At 47.3% G+C, this 17,350-nt stretch overlaps 5 protein-coding genes across 5 annotated transcripts; 3 read left to right on the top strand and 2 right to left on the bottom strand.

The window, feature by feature from the left end:
- Nucleotides 1-381: 381 nt before the first annotated feature.
- STEHIDRAFT_157908 (uncharacterized protein) lies at nt 382-1,559 on the bottom strand (the record flags this gene model as incomplete). The annotated part of the gene is made up of 5 exons (XM_007305303.1): nt 382-537; nt 611-939; nt 1,004-1,082; nt 1,133-1,416; nt 1,475-1,559. The coding sequence occupies 5 exons, from the start codon at nt 1,557-1,559 to the stop codon at nt 382-384; spliced, it is 933 nt and encodes a 310-aa protein (XP_007305365.1).
- A 2,241-nt stretch (nt 1,560-3,800) lies between these two features.
- STEHIDRAFT_60102 (uncharacterized protein) lies at nt 3,801-4,748 on the top strand (the record flags this gene model as incomplete). Its single annotated transcript, XM_007305201.1, has 1 exon — nt 3,801-4,748. A coding segment is annotated over one exon (948 nt), but the record flags the coding sequence as incomplete, so codon positions are not given.
- A 711-nt stretch (nt 4,749-5,459) lies between these two features.
- Nucleotides 5,460-5,837, top strand: STEHIDRAFT_34259 (uncharacterized protein; the record flags this gene model as incomplete). The annotated part of the gene is made up of 1 exon (XM_007305117.1): nt 5,460-5,837. A coding segment is annotated over one exon (378 nt), but the record flags the coding sequence as incomplete, so codon positions are not given.
- A 5,069-nt stretch (nt 5,838-10,906) lies between these two features.
- Nucleotides 10,907-12,056, bottom strand: STEHIDRAFT_111876 (uncharacterized protein; the record flags this gene model as incomplete). The annotated part of the gene is made up of 4 exons (XM_007305302.1): nt 10,907-11,005; nt 11,090-11,350; nt 11,402-11,594; nt 11,656-12,056. 4 exons carry the CDS (start codon nt 12,054-12,056, stop codon nt 10,907-10,909), a joined length of 954 nt encoding a protein of 317 aa, XP_007305364.1.
- Nucleotides 12,057-13,047: 991 nt separating this feature from the next.
- On the top strand, nt 13,048-16,672 carry STEHIDRAFT_157904 (uncharacterized protein; the record flags this gene model as incomplete). Its single annotated transcript, XM_007305301.1, has 10 exons — nt 13,048-13,139; nt 13,194-13,223; nt 13,279-13,338; nt 13,391-13,414; nt 13,467-13,787; nt 13,843-14,141; nt 14,197-14,273; nt 14,345-14,641; nt 15,825-16,061; nt 16,127-16,672. The coding sequence occupies 10 exons, from the start codon at nt 13,048-13,050 to the stop codon at nt 16,670-16,672; spliced, it is 1,983 nt and encodes a 660-aa protein (XP_007305363.1).
- Between the last annotated feature and the right edge of the window lie 678 nt (nt 16,673-17,350).

The raw sequence follows: 17,350 nt of genomic DNA, 5'->3' as shown, positions 1-17,350 counted from the left end.
GCAGAAAGTACTATGCCAACAGAAAGTACTACGAGGGCGGAAAGTACTACACCGGCGGAAAGTACAATGCCAGCAGAGAGTACTACAAGGGCGGAAAGTACTACACCGATGAAAAGTACTACGCCAACAGAAAGTACTACGAGGGTGGAAAGTACTACACCAGCAGAAAATACTGCGGCAACAGAAAGTACTAGGCTGGCAGAAAGTACTAAACAAGCGAAAAGTACTATACCAGCAGAAAGTACTACAACGAGCAAAAGTACTATAGTACCCACAAACCAGCATTGCGCACTTTTACTAGCACAGTACTATACCATAGTGCCCCAGAAGCCTCAGTACTCTAAAGTACTGAGACGAGTCACTTTACTGAACCCTCTGGTTTCAATGGCTAAGTATACTACGCCTTCCTTGATATATCAAGGAGGTGGTGATTTCATTGACACCCGTAGCTGTGGTCCCTTCGAGGAGGGTAACTGTGTTGGAGGACCATGCTCTTCCGCGAGCAACACGAAGAATAATAAGTTCGGGGGCGATGCACTACATGAGATGGTTATAATGAGCACCCGCCTGTTTCACAAAGGGAAGTCTATGCGGCAGAGAAAGGACATACCATGACCTGACCAAGAATTGGCAGAACTATATTCTGGACGCTGCTTGATCTCGCGTAACAGATGATGAAGATCATCCCTGTGATGGAGTATAGAGCGGCGGATTCGATGACCATCGACGACAGTGAGGTGTACATGCGAGAATGTGCCGGGCTAAGGAGTCGTCCGATTCGCCGTTTCATGGCTACAAGGCGGTAGACGATAGCCAAAGTGACGAGGATATTGAGAGCGATTGAAAGCGACCAGTACGGCACGGAAAATCCAAGTGTTATGTGCGACCAAAGACTTGCGCCTGGTTGAGCGGTTTCGTAGATCGTAAGAATGGAAAGAGCTGGCAAGACGTGATGCATCAGAATGTCAGCAAATGTCTTCAAATCGTCAAGTGCCAGTCATACCAGTGGAGGCTAAGAAAGACAATATCGGAATGATGATGATGTACCAATTGTAGCTCCAGATGACCCAGAGGCGATATATCTGTACCAAATGTCAGCAGTGTACCTGAATGCGGCATGTAAAGAACGTACAATCATCGCGTCTGCGAGAAAATTGGAGAATATATACGACGCGCTCCCAAGAACATTTACAGGTGTCGAGTAGCCTGCTTCTAGCCAGGCATTCGGGCCTCCGGGGATATTGCGATCGTCAATCCACATCATATCTCCGAATTTCGTGTTACAGGCTATGTCAATCGTTCCAAGAGTAAAGAGAGAAAATATAAATATCAGGAAGCTCCACGGTAGCCTTTTCAACGCCTTGTAAGCAGAAATGATGAAATATGTAGCAGCAGCGAAGACCGCAGTATGGATACCTGTGGAAAACGGCCTATATCAGCGTATGGTCAAGCTGTCATGAAATGTATATATTACCGTAGGCCACACCACCGACGAAGACACCAGCAAAGTTCGAACCTTTCGAGCCATAGGTCGGCAGCAGACTCTCCCGGTGGTGCATACTCTGGGCTCGACATATCTATGTGAATGTCTGATCAAATACCCTAGTGATGGTCCGCGACTACGCTATCATGTCCCATATATATAGTACTTTCCGTTACAAAAGTACTATCAGCTCTATAAGACAATGCGTGTCGTCCTCAGGGGGTGTTCCTGGTCCTTACAGGTACCAGGTTCTTCTACATGGGTTCGCCCCAGCCAAATATTTCCTATCTCGGCAGCCATCAGAGCCTCTGTAATTCTGCTCTTTTCATCACGTGGTAGAGCCTGGACTGTGGAGCGGGCGCCTTGTGGAGCAGGCGCCTCGTGGGCGCCTCGGCTTGGCCGTGGCGCCCACGTGTTTTTGTGTCGATACCTTCATTTAAACCCAGTCTGCGTACCGTTGGCGCCGCAAATTTTATCTCGCTATGACTTCTCCCCCCACAAAGCTCGTTGACACCCCTGCTAAACGTCATCAGGTTGATAGACCTCATCTGAGACGACGAGTGCGCCGTCGCATATATTTATGTGATATATATTCAATCAATGGTTGTGACTGTCCGCTGGGTATGTGCTGTATTCCTTCTACGTCGTGGTTTTTGGTTTATTGATTTCAGCGCGCCAGACTTCGCCTTTCGCCCATCACTCCCTATGGATTATCCTGTTCTTCTGCTACCGGAAATAGACTGCCGCTATATTCCCAGCGGTCGTAGGTTGTGCCCTAGATGCGGTTGAGTTGTACAGTGCTGCTGCAGTCTTTCAGCGAACTCATAGGGCCCTAGGAACAATCACGGCCTCTGAATCCTCCGTGTCTACGCACACAGACAATAGTTCCTTGGCAACATCGTCTTCTATCCCTGTTGGTGCGTATTATAACACTGATCCCAAGCAGTGGACGATTTGGCTTATCTGTCTTCTTTCTTTGCTTTTTAGTTTGGTCCGTTGACGTGGAATGTGATGGTGTCTCTGACGATTGTACGTTCCCAGCTCTCGTGACTTCCATTTTTCTTTTCTTCTTCATCGTTCTTGTACATAGTGCGTCCGTTTCGCCTACGAGGTGGCAGAGAGATTACGACGGACTTTGCTGAGGATGAGGACGATTGCGAAGTCCTTGTCACCGATGAAGCTATCTTTATGGCACCCCAATCGTCTAGAACGGTGTCCCCATCGCGCTTGACGAGTTTTTACTCCTTTATCGCGTTGGGGAGCTTAGATGATGTTCGTCTCGTTCGTTCAGGTCGTTCAGGTCGTCACGTTGTCGTTCACGTTAAAGATTTGTATCTGTTGGTATCCCAGTGTTGTTTTTTTACTAGAGCCCAACTACAAAAAAATTGGGTTTGCTCACCATGTTCGAATGCGTGCGCGCGACACTAAGGTTGATGTATACCGTGCGCTTGGACTGCATGTGTGTGATCCATTGTGTAAAGGGCAATATTTCCTGTTCGAAACCCTGTCCTCTGAGCGCATTGTGCCCTATAATCGAATCTGTGAACACTCTGAGATTTTCTCGTCTTTACATGGGATTAAAGAGCCGCTTGACGAGACTGATCCCGCGCTGCGAAATGCAAGCGCACCCGCTTCGTCGTTGAGAACCGTATTCTCCATAAACCAAGCTGCAGAAAGTCTGGAGTTCCCTAAGGGTGACAGCCACCTTCCTTACGATAAATTTCCAGAAGTTTGCTGTGAAGATGTCAGGTTGGATATAATTCGCGAGTTCCAGGACAATATGGATCCTAGTAACTTCGTGTACGACGCTTGTGCTGTCTGTGATCAGAAGAAATTTCCTTCTCAGCTCTCGGTGATTGACGCAAATGAGATCGATTTGCATTTGCTGAGGAATGACGATATTCCTTGTCACATATGGCCTGAAGATTATAATTTCGAAGCATATGAGCGCGCCTTTTTGTCTCCACAGGGAATGCATGACACAGAGTGTGTCTCCGATATTTCAATCTGTACGAGTTGCCTACATATGTTAGAGAAAGGAAAACAGCCTGCCGATGCCATTGCTAATTATCAGTATTATGGGTATAAGCGCCTTCCCGAGCAAGTTGGTCGAGCCTTTAGGGATGCTACTATGCACGAGAAGCTGTTAGTTGCTGCATGTACTGCGACTAACATTTCCCATATAATAACCGAAGATAGAGGGGGTGTTCCCGGAGCACCGCAGCGGTTTTGCCAGAATAATGTGGCTATTATTCCTCAGGATATTGGAACACTCCATCAATTGTTACCCCCATCCAAGGAGGATGTTCATTTTACCATGTGTGTCCTTTTCATTGGAAAGGGAGGGAGGCCTAAGATGGAAACGATTCGGAAAATGTCACCATTGCTAGTGTCGAAAAACCGTGTCGAGATAATGCTTCGTTTTCTGCTGGAAAATAACCCGTATTATCGAGATGCTAATGTTTCTTTCAGTCGCCGTAACCTGGATATTCTTTGTTCTGGTCCCGGTTTTTTGCCTGGCCAGGATATTGGGGTTCCGTCCACCTTAGAGATTCAATACATGCCGACCGCGAGTTCCGAAGCTGAAACCGTCAATTCCAGTTATGAATCAGATGAGCGACGTGACTTCCTTATTCCAGATAATGAGACGTATACTGAGGTGACTGGTTTCTCCAACACCGTATCGAAGGGTTGCGGACACCAGTCGGCAAAAGTACGCGCGTTGCAGTGGGTTTTGGACCATAAACCATTTATATCTGTGCAACCGGGATCCAAGCTGTTTCCAGATAGAGATCCACGCATGTTGACGTTTGTGTTTCCTCATTCGGATCCTTGGGGTATAGGTGGGTTTAACCATCCAGCGCGCACTGGTGATTCTATCATACCGATGTATCATCAAACACGCAATTTAATGATGAGGTATGATAGCCCGTTCGAAAGGGATCCGAATTTTGCATATGTCTGTTGGAACGCGGTACAGAAGCTTGAAGCAGCACGCAGCCTTCAATTCCGTACGCAGGCCTCCAATCTTGCTTATCTAGCCGACGAGATTACTCAAAACAAAGATATTATCGAAGACATGAACGACCGCTGGATGAAAGATGAAACACTCACCCCTTCTTCCAGAGGTGAACGTCGTGTTGCAGCGATACTTGCTAAGCTTCGTCTGGTAGCGAAGGATCTTAGAGGGTCCAACGGCCGTCGAATCGCTCTGCGGAACGAGATTAGAGGACTGTTGAAGTCCAATGGATGTCCAGCATTATTCGTTACTCTGAATCCGGCTGATATTCACAGCAAGCTTATGCATATATTATCCGGTCAAAGTGAATCCACATTTGCAGATATGGACAAGTTCCAGCGAGCAAAAAATGTTGCTGACCATCCTGCGGCTGCCGCAATATTCTTTGATCTCATGATTAAGGCGTTTAATGACTACATCCTCCGATATGGGAGATCTGAGCCAGGTATATTTGGGACATGTGATGCGTATTTCGGTACGGTTGAAGCACAAGGGCGAGGTACATTGCATTGTCATATGCTGATATGGCTCAAGGGAAATCCCAACCCTCAGGCTCTCAGAGACAGAATGGCCGAAGACGGAGCTTTCAAAGATGCTATGTTCGGATGGCTCGAGTCTATCATTAAATGTGAGCTTCCGGACATGGGTCATATGATTCACGATGATACCGATGGAAAGTGGCCCAAACCGACCTTAGAATATGATGCGCGCGCGACAGACGCACCTTTTCTTGAAGATAATCTTTCCGAAGAAGAACGATCCCGTTTTCAAGAAAGCTTTAAGAGTTTTGTTTCTGACCTCGCCGTAGCGTGTAACTGGCACGAACATAAAGCTACATGTTGGAAATATCTCAGCGAGGGAGAGCCCCATGATGATGCTCACTGTCGTATGAGAGTTGATGGTACTACTCGTCTACTCACGGAATTGGACGCTGAGACTTCTTCTATTCTATTGTGAAGGTTGCACCCTTGGATCAATAATTACAATGATCTAGTTCTCTTTTTGATGAAGTGTAACATGGATGTTAAATATATTGGGTCTGGTCAGGCAGCTAAAGCTCTAGTGTACTATGTTACAGACTACGTTACTAAAGGCTCTCTACCATTGCATTTAGGATTACAGTCGCTTTGTTGGGCAATCAGGCAGAATGAAGCGAAATATTACCAGGATAAAACAGTGGATGCAGACCGCGTGCGACGCAGCCTGATGGTGAAAGTTGTCAATGCTATGATGGGCCGTCAAGAAATATCGCACCAGCAAGTCATGAGCTATCTCGTGGGCGGAGGTGATAGTTATAAAAGCCACACGTTTAAAACACTGTACTGGGGAGAGTTCGATAGGTATTTCAAGTCCAACGGTCAACCAGATAGCGACGGAGTGCAAGCTGTCGATGATGGAGCGGTGTCTGTCCCGGATGCTGTTGATGCTAGTCTCCCAGCTATGGACATCGTTGATGACCTCGATGAAGTAGATATATCTGCGAGTACCCAAAACGCACCTTACCGAGTAAGCGATATGGCAGAGGAAGTTTCTGTGGCCTACACTAAGGCCGGTATTATTCACCATAGTCTTGTCACGGATTATAGGCTGCGTAGCAAGAAACCCGTTTTTGATAGTATTGCTCTGTGGGATTTCGTCGCGACCACGGAGATGGAGCCCTGTACCCAAGCGAACAAAATATTTAATCCCAGAGTAGCTAGAGGGAAATTGTTAAACGAGTCGCACCCGCTATATAATACACATGTTAATCGACTCAGAATAGGTCAGCGGTTGGTTCCTGTCTTGATAGGCCCTCAGTTACCTCGTAGAGAGTCCAGTGAGTTCCAGGCGGAGAACTGGTATCGCCTTATGTTGATTTTGTTCAAGCCGTGGAGATCTGCATCTGATATCAGACTTCCTGGTCAAAATTGGCGTGCTGCATTTGAATCGTATGCGTTCCCTCCGCATTTAGCGAACGTCATAAGAAATATGAATATAGGACAAGAATGTAAAGATGCTCGGCAATCTTACGATTCTGCTAGGCGTGCTAAGAAAGTCGCCCCTTTGATCAATAGCTCGGAGACATCATATCAGCTGGGAGACAATGCAGATCTGTTTGAGCTCTCTGTCATGAACGATGACCGTTATGATATAGCGCTTTTGAAAGGGGATACAGATGACGATCCATTAGAAAGACAAAACGAAAAGATACTTAACGCTGACACTCGTGTGCAGGACACTTTAAGGAACATGGAGCTGTCCGGAGTCTTGGACACGTCTCCCAGTGATGAAGGGAGTGGTATCTTACTTGATAACTCCGTGTATCCCGCTGAGCGGGTGAAAGAACAGAGAGATCTCATGGATGCGTACGGAAAAGACAAGAGACCGACAGCGTCTCCACGCAGTGAGACCCTGGCAGAAGCCGAGAATCAATGTTATGGAGATTACGATCCACGAACTTATGTTGACAGATTGCTTGGCGAGCGCGCGCGGCCACCACCAATACCTACGGTTCCTTCGGAATCGCCAGAAAGTGCCTACAGAAGAGCGTCAGATGCGGTTATTGCTGCGGTTCTCAAGGATCTTAACATCGACGGGAACATCGAACAAGAGGCGGCATTGCGCATTGTAGGCAATCACCTTCTGCGAGGAACAGCAGAGCAATTGATTATGTACGTTGGTGGTGAGGGTGGAACGGGAAAAAGCCACGTAGTGAAAGCCATCGTAGACCTCTTCACCCGTTGTCATGTTCGCTCTCGGCTTCTGTTGAGTGCTCCAACAGGTATCGCGTCCGTCCTTATCGGTGGGTATACCATTCATGCGTTGACCTTTCTACCTAAGTCGGACAATCAGCGCGTGAATTGGGAAGCATTGACTAATATATGGAAAGACGTGGATTACTTGATCATTGATGAGGTCTCTATGATTGGGGCGATATTTTTAGCTCACGTTTCAGAGCGACTTCAAGCTGCCCGCGGATGGAAGGACAAAACGTCAGACAAACCTTTTGGAGGAGTGAATGTTATTTTTTTGGGTGATTTTGGACAATTGATGCCTGTATCTCAATCGTCATTATTCTCGCGCGACCTCGTGCATCCTCTCAAGGAGAATCAAGGGCAGAGTATTTCTGGACAGACCTCAATGTATGGGGTGTATTTATGGCGGCAAGTGAACCGGGTCGTAGGCTTGAAAAAGAATTGGCGTCATTCCAGTGATCCTGGATATTCTAGCATGCTCTCTCGTATTCGTAGAGGACAAGGGCAGGATAGGCGAAGTTCGCGGACCACGCGTTCAGATTACGAGATTCTGTTAGATAGACAATTGAATGTTCTGCGATATGAAGCAAATAAAAATGGTACTGACCTCTCCAGATTCCGTGATTGTCCAATCATTGTAGCAGAGAAAACCTTGCGGGATGCTATCAACGTGCGAATGGCTAGAGTGAAAGCAGCTTCCGCAGGTAAACCACTACATTACTTCGTTGCTACCGACAAGCGGTACGGAAAGGTATTTGAGGGAGCTCACCGTCGGAAGATGCTCATGTTACGATCTAGTTTGACCCACGATTCACTCGGCCAGTTGCCCCTATTTGAAGGAATGAAGGTGATGATAACGGATAATGTTGATATTGGGCATAAGACAGTAAATGGAGCTGAAGGTATAGTGCAACACATCAAGTGGGACACAGCAGAAGATGGCACAAAAGTCGCAACATGTGCATATGTGTATGTTCCGGGCAGTGGTTTAAGATTTAAAGACATACCTCCAGACGTGGTTCCTATATTTCCTACTAGAACAGCAGTAGACTATACATCTCAAGATAAGACGAAATTCTCGTTCAGCCGATGGCAGCTTCCTCTCTTACCTGCATATGCCTACACTGACTATAAAGCACAGGGCCGATCTCTGGATACCGTTATTGTAGACTTGGCGGGATGTCGCAGTGCACAGAGTGCCTACGTGATGTTATCCCGCGTGAAGTCTTTGGAAGGTCTTGCTATTCTGAGGTGGTTCCCTACACTTAGAGTAACCAAACCATTGCCGCACGATCTACGAGACGAGTTTGACAGGCTGGATCGTCTATCTCATGACACACTTAGGGCGCCGTTGTAACGCCGGTAATCTTATCTTATCGAAGATCATGTGCTTTTGTGCATGCTTCAGATCGTCTCAAACTACACCTTTTCTTTGGCTATCGTCATGTCATACTGCTATGGCTGGTTTAGTTTGACATGGCTATAGATTGAAAGCTAGCTATAGGGCTTTCAACGTATTCTATCCGCCGTGATCGTGTCCGCTGGAACAATTGTTGATGAGGCATATGTAGGAGCCGCTAGTCGGAGTGCTACGAAATCTTCTCTGGTGTGCTATTCTACGCCATACGTATTACGTGCTTGGACATGGCATGAGCTAGTAGTGGATTTCTCTTTTTCTCCGTAATGGATATCAACATGCCGCTCCCCGTATCCGAGGCAGTGATCTAGACTTCGATCTTAGTCATACTAGAGCCAGGTGACTCTGATGATGTGTCTGACGAATTGTCTTTGTGCCCCCTAATTGTCCTATATCAGTGTATTGTAACGGGGATGCCAGAACCTTCGCTCTTTCTCCTGCACCTTCACCACTGCTTTTCTATCGTAAGTCCTCTCGGTGGTCGCTCGTTCGTATTGACATCCATATTTCTCTCCCTGGTAGATTGATCATGCCCAACGACGTAGAAGCGACCATAGTTTTAGACAATCATGTCGAAACTTCCTTGCGAACAAATGCTCACGGCCGACGAGATCCTATTACCATCATGCAAATCTTCCTCATCGACATTGTCCGTCGTGTTGTTACATTTATCTCCTCTTGTGGACGTCATGGCGTACTTTCTGCGGTGAGTATACTCCCTATTTTTTTTTTGATTCAGCGCGTCGTTCTCAGATTGGTCTCTGGGAACATCCACTTGCTTCCAGGGAGGAGACAACGCGGCAGAAGAGCCGCGTTCTTCTATCGTCCAGTCATGGCATCATGCTGTTCTTCATCAGCGCGCTGTATCTGCCACTGCATCTACCTCCACATATCCACTGTCTGCCATCTTGACTATAGCCTCCTTCCCTCCAGACGTGTGGTCTGTGATTTCTTTGTCTTGGAACTCGGAGGGACTTGCGGTCATGTCGTACGGACGTGAGGTCATTCTACAGCCACCCACGGATGGGTTGCTTGTTCCTTTCTTCGTTCTTCATTATCTTTTTTTTGCGAGATCACGGGCTTTGCGCCTTGATAGTTTTGGTCTTACGCCACATTTTATTCGTCTTATCCGGCTATCCACCTTGGTATCTTTTCGGCTTGACGACTCATACACCCCTACCGATACCACGGCTACAGTGTATTGTCTACTGCATACCATACTGGAGACAATGCCGTGCCTCCAGTTTCTGTTCGTTTGCGTGCGGCCTTCGATGGCGTTTTTGGATCGATTTTGGTTGTTCCCTTCTACCACGTTTTCACTGCCTCGATTGGTCCCACTTTTGAGGGGTTTAGACTTGACCGGAGATCTGTTCCAGATGCGCTCAGCCATCGACTATCTTTCCCCGCCAGGCCTTCGTCCTTTATCTACGGTTCATCTATACTTCACTCATTCTGATCTATCAATACCGCGCCCTGACCTTCATTCCGTCCCGACTCTGTACGACGAGATCTCGCTATATTGCCAACAACTTCTACTCGATCCCATACTCTTTCGTGTTGTTACTTATAGCATGTACACACCGAGACGTAGACTGACTATACATGCTTCGTGGGAATTTGATCATCGAAGTCATCCTTCAGTGCGCACACATTCTACATTCTCTGATTTTGTGTCTGACTTAACTTTTTATAGTCACGCACTGTGGACGACGATGCATCCAGTTTCTATCTTACGCAAGTGCGCGACGTCCTCGGCACTGGATCTCCATCCACCGTGGCTCTCCTTGACACAATGTCACTCGTGGACCTTCTTCTGTGTTGCAATTGGTCATCTTTGACTACATTGATATGCACTGGCAACCTTGAATTTCTTTCTTGGCTCATACAGTTGGTTCTGTTCAATCCGATACGTTTTCTGTGCCTTCATACGATCCGATATATCTATACGGGACCATTAGAGGAGAACACACGCATGGATATACGCACCCTTCTCTCCACACTTCTCCCTTGTCCCTTTGGCATAGTCAGAGATCGTCTGTTACAAGTCGAGGCTGGTCCGATTCGCGGTGGGGATTTGGACTCATTTATATCAGAGCTTGACGTATTGTTTACTACAGCTTTCTAAACTATGCATTTTGTACAATATAAAATTTTCGAGCATCGCGAGTGGAGTCAGCAAACCTTGGCGTGTATATTCTCTTTTTCAACGGGACAGAGTCTACGATTGTTATAGAACATCAAGTAAAGTAACCTTATTGGATCGAGTCATCATCTATCTCCTCTTCAAAGTCGAGCGTTTGATCTTCGATGTCCGGAACATCAGCTGCATTTGGAACGGATTGGCCGAGTACCTGAGGAGAATGTTAGCGTGCGGTTATCGTGCTCGAAAGACTGTTTGTCACCTCAGCGAGGTCGTCAGCTGTGGCGAGTCTCACAATCCGAGTGAAAGAGAAATGGACGTTTGTCTTGCGATCCCTGGGCGATCTTCCGAGTGATGCGATGTCGATTGCTGCGGTAACGTCGACAAAGTCACCGCGGTTAAAAACTCCAGGACTACTCCTCTTGATGGATCCGTCGTGGATTTTCCGGCCGTATGAAGGCGATGTTGCCGGGGTCCAGCGGCTGGCGATGGATGCGAGGCGAGCCTCATCAGAATCGAGGGGCGCAAGAGGACGCTGGAAACCGTAGCCATCAACCTGACAGTTGCGATGTTAATGTAGGTAGTCGATGAGGTTCATAACACGCACCTTATTGAGCGCCCTTCGGTGAAAGAACATTTCATCGGGATTGTATCCGTTGGTCGGTTCGTGCTCTCCGAGAAGCTTGAAGACCATCTTTCGAAGATCGGAGAGTGCTGCTTGCTGTGCAGTGAACTGCAGTTGGAAGGGACCTGCTCTGAGGGAGATGAACTGCATCGCCTTTGCAGCGCCGGCTTCAGTTCTATGTGGATAAGTGACAGTCAATGAGTACAGCGAAGTCGACGAATAGTAAGATTACTAACCTATCCCAGTTTCCTAGATTCATTAGATTGAGATTCCCAACGATGCCGAAGACGCGGATGGTCATACGTTGGAGAGATACACGACCCGGTGAACTGTCGCTCATCGGACGGGGTACGTGCACAATCTCCCATTTCCGCGAGGGATCCGACGAATAGGTAAGTTCCTGGAGCTTGACCCAGTCGAACAGGTCGTCGATGCCAATCGGCACGTATGATTCCTTGGGCATGTCGTTCCATTCAGTGCGTTCCGAAGAGTTGCGCGCAATGTCGCAAGGGTAGTCGTCGCGGACGAGACCGAGAGTGATAGGATCTAGCAGAAAGATAGAAAAGTCATGAGTGATTCGGTTCAGTTTGCAAGTCAGAAAGGAACTAAGTAATGTCATGCCTTGTATAAAAGCCATGAATTTAGTATGTGCATTGTCACTCTGATTCTCCTGGCTGTTATATACGCGGATTGTACATTGAGATTGACGGGAAGGCGACAAGTTAGGTTCATGTGGCACCCAACGCCACTGTGCGTACCCAGAGCCACGTTCTTGGTCAATATCACACGCCGAGCGCTCGATTATCTTTCCTGGCTTTTCCAAGTCGCCTTCGTCGTTTACCCCATCTTGGCTTGTCAGTGACCTATCCCGAGTCTCATAGCTCTATGACCTCGACCCAATATATCACGCTTCGAACCTAGACCTCGAGACTTGGGGCTAAACTGATATGGTCTCATTGGTGGCTGCCAGTGTCTAAGTTGACTCTGGAGTAGTACGTGAGTTGCTGACAGCACTCGTTCTACGCTATGAGATACCTCAATTTTTTGGCTTTGAACTTACTTGTCGCTAGTCTGGAGCTTGGTCGTGTGCTCTTCAACCGATGATGTCGGTATTACGTGGGCAGACCACCATTGGCCACTCTTTCTTTGAACTATAGCGTGATCACTGGACGATCTGTCGTGCCTAGGTTTAATAGTTGGAGTGGATTTTACTCTCTTGGTCTTCTCTATCCGGCCGCATCAGGTTGTTTCTGTTCTCGATGGGCCTTATTATGAGTCGTGCTTGCGTTTGAGGTATAGAATGCACGGGATCGTTGGTATGGCCCCGTGAGTCCATCATTTACGTTTATGGTCTTCGCTTTGGTTGTGGTATTAAATTTTTTCGTGTCCCCAGAAGTTTTGAACCCGAATCATTGTATGTGGTCTGGAATGCAAAAGAAATCTTCTGCTCCACTTTCTAGGCGTTTTTCTTCGTCTTGGTGGCCTTGACATCGTATCTGTATGGCATCGTATCCTGGTGAGAGATACGTGGGCCTTCATTGGATTCATCGTGTTCAGCATCATATGGCGTGCAACTGGTCTGTATAAAGGACGAAGGTATTTGTCGAGTTTTCCGGTATCTTTTACATATGGCACCAGCTAAACGTTCTTTACAATCAATCATCGACACACACGATCAGCATCCCCCTGAGACGAATAAGGGTCCTGCCAAACGGACGAGGTGCGTTTCATTTTTGATTTTTAGTGCGTGTGTATGCTGACATCTGCTTTGAAGAGCCGCTAGAATCATACAAGACACGAATTCGTGAATTCGACGTCTTTGTGTATTCAAACTTTTTGACTGACCTACATTTCTATAGTGATGATGAGAATCTTAGTCCTCCTCCTGATAGTCCAGCAAATTATCATGATACTGCAAGGTCAGCTCGTTTTTAATGCACTTCTATGTTATTGTACTTACAGAGATTGAAGGGTTGACCCTGATGTCGATCGAAGGTGCGTCAATGATCTGTGTTATAGGCATTTTCCTTCTGATTTCGTGGCGTAGCCCACCGGACGAAGAGGACCATTCGGGCGAGGTCAATGCCTCCGCCCAGGATGAGCATCATCTTAACCAAGATAGCACCTCTGACCAAGACCCAAACCCTCTCTCGTCGAACTCCAACGAGAAAGAGCACGTCCCAGAAGGCACAACATCCGACGACGTCCCACCATCGTCTCCACCGTGGAATTCGCTTTCCGATTCGCATGGATCCGATCGATCCAAATCGCCTTCCAGTCCTCCACCTTCCACAGCCCCAGTAGGTCCTGTTACGAACCCTATCACCACGTACGTTATCCCTGGGCATTTTGGGCCCAAACTTCAGAGGTTCGTACGCTGTCAGTGATGTCTCCATATCGAAGTTGACTGTTTTTCGTCTCAGTCGAGTCACGGCTCTTTTACAGTACAAGAACGAAAAGGATCACGTCTATTCCATTTCATGTCTTCCAATCGCAGACTTATCCTGGGGCGGTTCAGAGAATGCTTCAGCGAACAAGCTGTGTATTCGTGGACATGACATGCCCGTCACAGTCTGGATTACCGCGCTCATCGGACGCCACTACATGTTTGAACCCGATGGGTCTCCAAAGAAGAAGGTATCGGTGGCCTTGGCACCTCTGACAGAGCATAGTCTGCATACCAACTTCAAAGTCTTGCATGACTTTTCGAAACCACAGGAACGTGAGTCTTTCTCTTGTCTCTATCGTTCGGCACTTGTCTCAGCTTATCCATTTAGCCATTGACACGGCACACCGCCGTATATATGCGTCGCGTTGGCAACAAAAGCAGCTTCCTCGACAACGAGAGATGGCGGTACGTCCTTTTTATAGTGAATGCTCATCCCGACGCTTGCTGATGTGCATCGATTATAATGTTGTTTCTAGATACAGCCCTTTAAGGAGTGTTACGATGCGACCCGGCGTTATACGCTCAAGACTCAGATGCCTCGTGTGGACGTCGAGGACTTGAAAGAAGGAGATTTGGTTCTCGTAGAGGCTGAGATTTCTCGCTTCTCGACGGCAGATGTTAATCCTAATAAGTCGTGGGCTGAGAAATCTAGGGCGAAGAAGAAGGGATTTGTGGAGTATAAAGCTATGTTTGAATTGTCTTCCATCTCATTGTTGAAGGCAGGACCAGAGGCTACCGCTTTGTCTTCGGATCCAGTTTCTCGGGAGTTTGCGGTGTCGATCTAGTTTTTCCTCCTTCCTTTGTCTCCTTTTTGCGTCTTATCACTCTGATTCCGTCTACATATTAAAAAAAAACCAGCTTCTTTCTTACTTTATAAAAATAAAAGGCTACGTTTCTGTTAATGTCTCTTTGTCGGCCGTGGATATCGCAATTGAGTGGCGTGATTACTTGTGCCACCCGCTCTTCACGTGACGCGATCACTATCCGAAGCGCACTGCCATTGGGCGCGACTTGAACCTGACGACACTTGACTGTATCGTCCATGGACACAAACAGACGCATTTTGGTGAGTGAGGTTTACTCATATAAGCGTAGTACTATTGACCCCATTGCAGAACACTCTGCTTCGCCTTCTTAACCATGTAAAGTCTTTACAGTGCGAAATCGAGGTCCAGATAGAAGTCCTCAGCCAGCTCTGTTCAGCGGAATCGGGGATCGTTGTGCCACAGAATGACCCAACAGAAAATGATTTTCGGGTATCCGCACCAGACGTCTGTACCTCTGGTGATACTGTCATCGTACTCAACTGAATCCATACTGGGTTTCTACTATCTCCAGCCTTTCCGACTTCACCCCCTTTCGTGGGCCACTTCGGATTCCGTGGTACCGCCAAGTTCCTTTTCTAGGCAACATGCTCATGAAAGGTACTTGTCTATTCACCTGAAAACTTCATTGTGTCTTATTAGTTTACAAGGCTCTCGTTGCGACCGAGTTCAGTACCCATCGAATCTCAGAGTGACTATCGAGACCTAGAGCCTGCATTGCCCACTCTAGTTGCCTGTCTCTCGTGTAGGTCAAAGAAGACGAGATGTATAGGGGCCTCTCCTACTACAGGAGAGTCGTGCATGTATGTAATTTTTGATTCTTTCAATAGGAATGACTCATCAGGTTTTAGGCCGTGTTATACACGAGGAGAAGTGTGCTGTTATCCATCATCTAGTCGGCTTTCGCGCGCCATGGGGGAGATAAAATGGTAGTAGAGCTTGTCCCGTTTCCTGGCCATACGTGCCGCCGTATCGTACCGTCTATTAGGCTGCGTCTGCCGTCTTTCCTCCAGCTCCACAACCCTCAAGATCTTTTGTAACGATCCATTTACGTGTACTCTCATTTTCACCACGAGAGCATATCTTTTGTTCTTATGCAGGCTGCTGATCCAGATCATGAATATACAGATAGATTGTCACCTCTACAGCCTGGATTAGTCTCGACTCTGTTGCACTCGAGTATATCAAGCCCTGTCTGCATACGAAGATTCTTCCAACACAACAGCATACAATGTACGACCCGCCCGATTCTGAAATCTGCAACGCATTATTACACGTCTTCGCAACGTGGCCCACGGAGAAGAATAGCATGCCGTGGGTGTACCAGCAGATCAAGAGAGACAATCCTACCTGGCGAATCACACTTCCGGTAAAGACACTTTTGATGTTACTGCGTGCGCTCTGTAGATACTAACAATTGACGCTATCCTGTAGCAAGTAACCTCTTTACACACCAGAATGCAACACGACCCCATTCCTCCTGACCCGCTTCTCGATCTCCATTGGTCGGGTATCGTCATCCACCCCGACGCATATCATTTATCCCCCTTGAAAGATCCAACCTCTCTGATCGACCATCTCGACCTTTGCGCCGTCGACTTTGACCGAGATGGCGCCGTTACCGCTCAATCATTGCACGATCTCGTTGGTTCGAAGGAAGCAGTTTGTTTTACGAACGCTTACGATCGTGACTCGCGCATCGATGACTGGTACTACGCTTTTTATGCCGATACATCTAACACGACTGGTGCTCTTAACCCAATCGCCAACATCGTGAAGCCTGCTGAACATCCTCCGATTCGAGGGCAAGTCCTTGTGGTCCTGAATGGTCCTGAGGATGGGATGTGGGAGGTCATGCAAAGAATAGACGAGATTCAGCTTGGTCGATCTTTGTGGTGGTATCTGAAGTCTGGCAATGAGCCTCGTGATGTTTTCGGGGAGAGGGAGCTTCGGCGATATATTTGGACGATGATAATCTAGGTACGTATCTTCGCCGATTTTTGGTACCCTTTCTTTTATGTTTAGTGAATATTCACAGATCCTCTCTATAGCTATCATACGCCCTCGTGCTGGTAACGAGTTTTGGTTTATAGAGATGACAAATTTGTATTCGATCATTCCAGAGAAAACGACGCTTTCTTCGATGATGTTCTAAGTTTCCACCGCCCAGATGGCTCGTCTGACTAAAGGGATCTAGGCAATGACATAGTGCGCGTTAAGAGAAGTCCACCCTCGCTTATTCTTGTTTGAATCGACCCATTCGTTGCATGCTTTTAAATAGTCAGCCTGGATATCACGTTTGATCCACTCTCCGGAATGTCTGTTATTCGTTGTGCGCTTTTCTTCACTGTCATGTTATCAGGCTATGTCTTATCGTGACCCCCGCTTACAGGGAAAACTGGTGTCGCTCTACTACGCGTCGTATCCACCTCCGACAATTCTTCTAGCACAGCCGACCAATCATATGTCCCGACGACCCCTTCAGGAATATTACGGTGGCTGCAATTGATCTCCGATGGTTGCGAGGACCGTGATTTCCTCAATTATCCCTTTCGAGTCGTATATTCCCATTCGATATCTTCTCCTTCTCCATCACACGTCGAGATTCGAATCCAAGGCATACTCAACATTGGTGCTCTCATTCACGGGATCTATGTC

The sequence above is a fragment of the Stereum hirsutum genome (genome assembly GCF_000264905.1).
Source record: "Stereum hirsutum FP-91666 SS1 unplaced genomic scaffold STEHIscaffold_9, whole genome shotgun sequence".
Lineage (NCBI taxonomy): Eukaryota > Fungi > Basidiomycota > Agaricomycetes > Russulales > Stereaceae > Stereum > Stereum hirsutum.
The sequence above is the reverse complement of the archived record's forward strand: the minus strand, read 5'-3'. Positions and strand labels throughout refer to the sequence as shown.